Source organism: Salvelinus alpinus, chromosome 10, assembly GCF_045679555.1.
Source record: "Salvelinus alpinus chromosome 10, SLU_Salpinus.1, whole genome shotgun sequence".
Lineage (NCBI taxonomy): Eukaryota > Metazoa > Chordata > Actinopteri > Salmoniformes > Salmonidae > Salvelinus > Salvelinus alpinus.
In genome coordinates this window covers 26,631,798-26,638,842 of record NC_092095.1, presented here as the reverse complement: position 1 = coordinate 26,638,842, position 7,045 = coordinate 26,631,798, and the positions used below count along the sequence as shown (strand labels likewise).

General features: G+C 46.1%; 1 protein-coding gene across 2 annotated transcripts; it reads right to left on the bottom strand.

The window, feature by feature from the left end:
* Positions 1 to 687: 687 nt before the first annotated feature.
* On the bottom strand, positions 688 to 6,085 carry aoc1 (amine oxidase copper containing 1). Of its 2 annotated transcripts, none has more exons than XM_071328678.1 (5): positions 5,987 to 6,085; positions 3,710 to 5,254; positions 2,704 to 2,992; positions 2,000 to 2,132; positions 688 to 1,815 (listed from the first exon to the last, which is right to left on the bottom strand). In XM_071328678.1, exons 2-5 carry the CDS (start codon positions 5,250 to 5,252, stop codon positions 1,546 to 1,548), a joined length of 2,235 nt encoding a protein of 744 aa, XP_071184779.1. In that variant the 5' UTR covers positions 5,253 to 5,254; positions 5,987 to 6,085; the 3' UTR covers positions 688 to 1,545. The 2 variants fall into 2 exon arrangements, with proteins under 2 accessions (XP_071184779.1, XP_071184778.1); XM_071328677.1 differs by lacking the exon at positions 5,987 to 6,085 and adding an exon at positions 5,630 to 5,804.
* Positions 6,086 to 7,045: the final 960 nt, after the last annotated feature.

The window sequence follows — 7,045 nt, the reverse complement described above, 5'->3', positions numbered from 1 at the left end:
CTGTTTTTGTATTCTCTTGCAGAGCCTATGAGAAAGGAAAGAATCAAGAGTAGGAGACGTGTGTTGACTCTTCCAGACCAAGCCTAACCGGGAAGAACAGGTGAAATAACCCCTATAGCTAACCACTGTGTGATTTCCTGTATTAGTCACAGGCCAGTATTGACCGTTTCCCACTGTGAGACTTGACAAGGTTTTCTTCCCTACAGTTTGTTCATTATGACACAGAAGCCATCATTACCATGGCAAACCATAGGAATGCCATTTACCCTAAAGCCCCTCCCTTTTTCCCCATATTCTAAAATAATCTGTCCTCCCCTGCTTTTTTTTCTCCTCTCCTGTCGTCTCTTCCTCCTGCTTGTATGACTCTAATGGTGCCCATATTTACCATACACCGTAAAATGTCGGCACACACTTTTATAAGGTTCTGATTGTAAAATGCCTTAGACAACAATTGTTGGCTTATATTCCCTAGGCCTGCTTTTCACATTACTGATGTTGAATAGTTGCGTTTTGTCTGATTGTACTCTGATTGTACTACAAAAGTGACTGCTGTCGTCAATGCTTGAAGACTAAATCTTTCCCAACTTTTAATATCATTTCCAAATTCCAGTACAGTTTGAGAATACATGGTCAAGTCAATCAATCTGATCAAAAACACCCAATTGAAAAGAAGCGATACAACCCAAATGTTATACTATTTGATTTAATGCAGTTAGTTCTGTATTGTATCTAATTAAAAGTAGTCAGGAGTACCTGAAGGAAAACTGTCAAAAAAGATCAAACAAATGGAGGGAAAACTGAGTTCTAAAACATTGTAGAATGTTCTATCGGTTCGCTCCCTGCATGTTGCGTGGGGGCAGCTGGTTGCCCCGGACAATGGTGCAGGTGAATCCTGGACTGTTTGTGGGGCAGTTCCGGATGGACCTGTTTGCTCAGCTAACTTTTTCCCAGTGAAAACATTCTCGCCATGCAGGCCTGCTGGGATCCAGGATCCTGGCGGACGGTGGCTGATCCCGGCATCCTGCATCCTGGATGTTCAGAGCAACTAAACCCCGTCCATGGAGACCCTCACCCAACAGGATTTTGAGTGCTTTGACCCCCAGGCCTCACACACAATAAGGTTAGCATGACAACCACAGTAAAAAGGAAAACAATCATTCTGCTAGATCTGGGACGGATACATAAGTATATACATGGCAACACTTGTCTGTGAGTTATGATTATAGAGGATTTCTATTGAAATGTGCCTCTGGACAAGAATGGTAAATTGCTTCAATCAATTTGCGTACTCATAAAAAAAAACGTAATACGACAAAAAAAGACAAACTATTCTTATTCTTTCACATTTCAACAGGTTCAGGTAAGATATCAACATAATATAAATTTTGTTAATGCCTGTGTCATAATGCATTCTTTTGCATTTAAATGATTTTTAAGTTAAATGTCGGAGTCAAGATTTAAATGTCAGCTCACATTAATTTGGCACCACTCAGACGCAAGGATGGAACCACCATTTTGTGTCTTCCTGTCACTCACACCAGTCCCTCAGACTCCTGCGTAGGTGCCGTTGTAGAAGAAAGGCTTGTCAGTCACACAATGACCTACGACCTCTGGGGTCCATCTCTGGACCTTCGGCTTCCCCTCTTTGTCTGGCCGGACAATGACGGTACTGCGGGATGAGAGAGAGGGGTCCTCATCGAAGAAGTTGAAGGGGCGCAGGAAGAAGCCCACAGCGTTGCCGGGCGTTGCCGTATTGGGGATGTCCTCCGAGTGGGGCACGTGCAGGAAGCCCACTGTCACCCAGGCAACCAGGTCCTACACAAAAGATATTGTCAAGTTGATTGATGAATTGATTAATTGGATTGATTATTGAGTTATACAATTACAATTCCGTAACCTGTGTAAGTAAGGAATTATACACAGTAATATCATCCAGGGTTGAGAAGCTGCTAGTATAAATCTGAGAATGAGTTGCGTTATTGATAGCAGCAGGTCTAACCTGGTTGGTGATGTTTTCATTGTTGCGGATATAGTCCTCAAAGGAGACCACAGGCTCCCAGGGGTCGTTCTGAGTGTAGATACTACTGCTGGTGGGCTCACTGTCCTTGTGCCTGGTCACAGCCAATGGGTATCTACAGAGGAAAAGTAATCCATTATCACTCTCACTAATACAGATCATATGTACTGCGCTTTAGCTTAAACTGAATCAGAACTTTCTGACAGTAGATGATTAGAGAGAGAGAGAGGGAACCAGATAGATAGATAGATAGATAGATAGATAGATAGATAGATAGATAGATAGATAGATAGATAGATAGATAGATAGATAGATAGATAGTAGAGCATTGATATACCTCTTATAATAATGATCTGTGCACCCCTCATACACCACTGTATCCATTTTCCATATTCTCTGGATTATCATGGAATTGCTGTCTGTAGTTCATGGTACCTGTACGTTTTATTCATTATTTTATGCTAGGGTTTAAAGGGATGGTACCCATACTACCCCACCATATAATTAGATGGTGACAATCTTTCCCATTCATTTTGGGTTGCGGTCTACAGCGGGAACTACTCAACAGATGGAGTGGAATGAACTGAGGTTGACTTCAGACCTCTTCTGATGTATCAAAAGTAACATTTGATTAAATTAACTTTTAGGGTTAACTATCCCTTAAACTAGCTGTGTGTTTCTGTTACCTGGACCAGCTGATGCCGTTCTCCTCTCTCCAGCCACGGGGAAGCACACTGTTGGCGTGGGAGTTGTACTGGATGCGGTAGCCCTTCTGGTGGCCCCACTTGTTCTTCTCATTGGGGTTGTAGAAGTGCACGTAGCGGGGGAACTTTTTGCCAAATCGGAAGGCTGCGCTGCGTTCCGTTTGGTGTTGCGTCTTGACGAGCTTGGATTGGACGACAGAATGTTTATGGCTCCACGGATTGGTGAAGTTCACGTACTTGAGGTCCATCGACTCAAAGCTGTTCTCCCGACCTGGACCGTTTGACAAAAGCAATCATATACTGAACAAAAATATAAACACAACATGTAAAGTGTTGATCCCATGTTTATTGAACTGAAATAAAATATCCCCAAAAATGTCCATATGCACAAAAAGCTTATTTTTCAAAAATGTTGTGCACTAATTTGTTTATATCCCTGTTAGTGAGCATTTCTCTTTTGCCAAGATGATCCATCCACTTGTCATGTGTGGCATATCAAGAAAGGGGGTGCTGCTGAGGAGTATTTCTTTCTGTCTATAATAAAGCCCTTTTGTGGGGAAAAACAAATTCTGATTATCTGGGCCTGGCTCCCCAGTGGGTGGGCCTGGCTCCCAAGTGGCTGGGCCTATGCCCTCCCTCATTAAAACCTCCCTTTATTGCCATTTGTTGATTTGAAATGCAGTTGACCTAAGCACTAATGTCAAGTTCTGAAGCAGATATTGCACAGACTAGGCATACCATTTCACGTGTGATTTATCAATTGTATTGCCCATGGTGCGGAAATGAGAGCTTATTTTGTGTTTCTTGTCAATGACTCACCAAAATGGCTGACAATCTCATGTTATTGTTTTTGGCTGGGAGCAACACCCATAAACTAATTAGGAGCATCACTCATAATGCAATGTTTGACCAAAGTTCTAAAATACCTTTTAGAATCTACTTCCCTAAAAGTGTGGCCACGCGACCAGATTATTAAAACAGAACTCACCGGCAATATCAAGGTCAACCTTGTAGTGGATGAGATGAGTGTGCAGGTTACCAAGTACAAAGTTATACACCTTAGAGCCGTAGTGCAGTCCGTTAGGTGTAAAGAAGGTGGCGTGGATGTAGCCGGTGGCACTGACCCTGGACTCCATCACTCCGTTCTGGTAGAAGAGAAAGTCCCAGATGTAGTCGTAGTTATAGACGGTGGAGGTGGTACGAAGCACCAGCACGTGGTTCTCCAGACCCCCGAAGAAGTTGTAGCTCCCCTGGAAGTTACTGTTGAAGTGCCTCCTCAGAGGCATCCCTGTGGTCATTTCAAACACACACAAGGCGTTCTTGTAGCGCATGGGCTTGTCCGTGTCGTAGTAATGGTGCAGGTCTAGAAAGGTTGCGATTTCGGGGCAGTCAATGCCAGGCGCCAGCTCGTAGTCCACAGTTCCCATGGCCCAGCCAGCGTCTATGTATTTGGTCTGCATGGCGGCGGGGGTGTCGCCCGAATAGAAGGCGATGGCCTCTTGGAGACTGACCTCGTAGGCTATGCGCTCTCCATTGAAGCGCAGGTCAAAGATTTGGAGGCCGGCGGACGAGCGGACTCGGAAGGCAAAGGACCAGCCGGCGTATTCCACAAAGTTCCCATCCACGTGGTAGCGAGGGCCTTGGGGCTCTACCAGCTTTGGCCCATGAATGTCGGTGCGCGTGTTGCTGTGCCCACGGGGAATGTAAGTGGAGTACAAGTCTTCATCATCATGGTCAGGAAGCTGGACCTTCTCCAGCGTTCCCTTCTCATAACGCTCTGCCAGTTCTTCCACGCTGTCAAAGTACTGGCCATTGTACCACACCTTCTCCACCGTCCAGCGCTCAGGGTCCAGATCTTTATGGTTCACCAGGACCTCAAAGCCCACAGGGTGGATGAAGTAGCCCTCTACGAACTTCTGCAGCATGATCCAGGTCCTCCTCTCACCCGACTCCAAACCACGGGGCGCAATGTCCGAAAAAGTCAGGCAGCGGTTGGTGCAGTTGTGGAAGGAAAATCCGCCTGTGGTCTCAAACAGGACCTTGTGGACCTTGGCAGTAATCTTCTGCAAGATGTCAATGATGTGCGAGTACTCCGCCGCCGTGATGGGTCGCGACTCAAACCGAATGGGCCGGTCTCCCTTGAAAGTCTTCCCCGTGTACGAAGTAGGGAAGGGCAGTGGACTCACGATGAACTCAGTGATGTTGGGCTGGGCCTGGTTCCCGAACTGCACCACCACTCTGGCCTGGCGTGTGGGCTTGGCCTGGCCCCGGTCCAGGGTCCTCAGGGCCTCGTGCTTCCGAGGCAGGTGGAGCTCCATCAACAGGATGCTGTTCTTCTTCAGGTCCTTGCCCCGGGTCGCTGTCAGACCCAGCTCTGGCTTGCCTTGCAGGTAGTCCCGGACGTCACGCATCTCACGGGGGGTCAGGTCGGCGAACATGGAGGCTCCGTGGTGAGCCCATTCCCGGCCACGAGAGGCTTCACACACGCCCAGAGCAACCAGCAGCACCAGTAGACAGCAGCACCTGGCCATGTCTATGGAGACACAACAAGTAGAGAAGACGGCCAGGAATTATTCGAGAACGTGCTCTTATAGTCACCGACAACCCTGTTCTTCCTGTTGAAATGACCCTTGCACTTGAGTTATTGAGCTATGTATAATGCTTATCAAATAAAAGCGCTTGAGTAAACCCTACACTGATCTTATAGCGTGCTTCCTCCGTTTCCTCCAGTGCTGAAAAGAGAAACATACATACTGTAGAATATCTAGCATCCAAATTGGGACACATCCCCCCCCCCCCCCCCCCCGTTCCACCCCAAACCCCCCCCCCCCCCCCCCCCCCGTTCTCTCCACAGCTGGAAAAGCAAACCTCCTTCTTCTCATCCTTCCCCTCCTCCCCCTTTCTTTACCACTCTTTTTTTCCGCTCCCTCTGGTCTTCTAACAGTATGGATCAACTTCCATGCAGTGGGGATCTTCGTACAATGTTTCCTTTCCTCCCCTCTCTGCCCTGTCTCTGTTAATGTTGCATGTGTATCGACCCCTGTCAAGTCTGTTCTGTTCTCAGCAGCACACCAATGGGTCCTCACTTGAATCTGGGACTTATGTGTTACAGATTGCCTCCTTCAAACAGTTTGATTTTATAACATGCTTATGTAACCCTATTTATGTAATATTGTGATATGCTGCAACGAGGCAGAACACAAAAAGCATGCAAATCAGAGCACTGTAGGCAGTGCACGCCTTTGTAACAAAGAAACCGACCTACCTACAGTAGGCACTTCAAACGTTGAAGGGTACTCCTGCTTCCAGCCCTGAGTGAAACAATGTTGCTTTGTCCAGAACCAGAACAGCCCAAGTAGTTGTATCCTTCCCTTTGCAGTTCAGATGGAAGAGATGTATTATGAAAACAGGGCTCAATGAGCAGCGGCTTATATTTTGCCTTCAACTTAGCAGCGGCAGAACAGGGTTGGTCACCAAGGGGTTGTAAAAGTGTTGAAATCTCAGGTCTACTGTATAGATGATTAATTCCACAGGGGGGCACGCAGAGAAATTGAGCAACAAGTGATTTTGAAATGATTTGATTAGTGTAGTACGCTGACAATTTACTTAGTAGTTCAAGTATTTATCCTGGCAGAGAATAGTGGTTCAGTACACATTAGTAATTTTCCCCTAACATACAGGAGTCTGGAAAATGAAAGTAACACTTTCACTGTAAGCGTTTAAGGGATTATTTGACCCACAAATCAAATCAAATCAAATTGTATTGTATTAGTCACATGCGCCAAATACAACAGGTGTAGACCTTACAGGGAAATGCTTACTTACGAGACCCTAACCAACAATGCAGTTAAAAAACATATGAATAAGAAATAAAAGTAACAAGTAATTGAAGACCAGCAGTAAAATAACAATAGTGAGACTATGTACAGGGGGGGTACCGGTACAGAGTCAATGTACGGGGGCACCGGTTAGTTGAGGTAATATGTACATGTAGGTAGGGTTATTAAAGTGACTATGCATAGATGATCACAACAGAGAGTAGCAGCGGTGTAAAAAGGGGGGGGGGGGGGGGCAATGCAAATAGTATGGGTGGCCGTTTTATGAAATATTCAGGAGTCTTATGGCTTGGGGGTAGAAGCTGTTTAGAAGCCTCTTGGACCTAGACTTGGTAGCAGAGAGAACAGTCTATAACTAGGGTGGCTGGAGTCTTTGACCATTTTTTGGGCCTTCCTCTGAAATCGCCTGGTATAGAGATCCTGGATGGCAGGAAGCTTGGCCCCAGTGATGTACTGGGCTGTATGCACTACCCTCTGTAGTGCCTTGC

Bases quoted from the DNA above. Each gene is read 5' to 3' on its own strand.
- aoc1 (XM_071328678.1), bottom strand. From the start codon at position 5,252: ATGGCCAGGTGCTGCTGTCTACTGGTGCTGCTGGTTGCTCTGGGCGTG. The intron at 2,993-3,709 runs GTGAGTTCTGTT...CAAACGGTCCAG, and splicing joins GGTTGACCTTGATATTGCCG to GTCGGGAGAACAGCTTTGAG. The intron at 2,133-2,703 runs GTAACAGAAACA...TTTCCTCTGTAG, and splicing joins AACGGCATCAGCTGGTCCAG to ATACCCATTGGCTGTGACCA.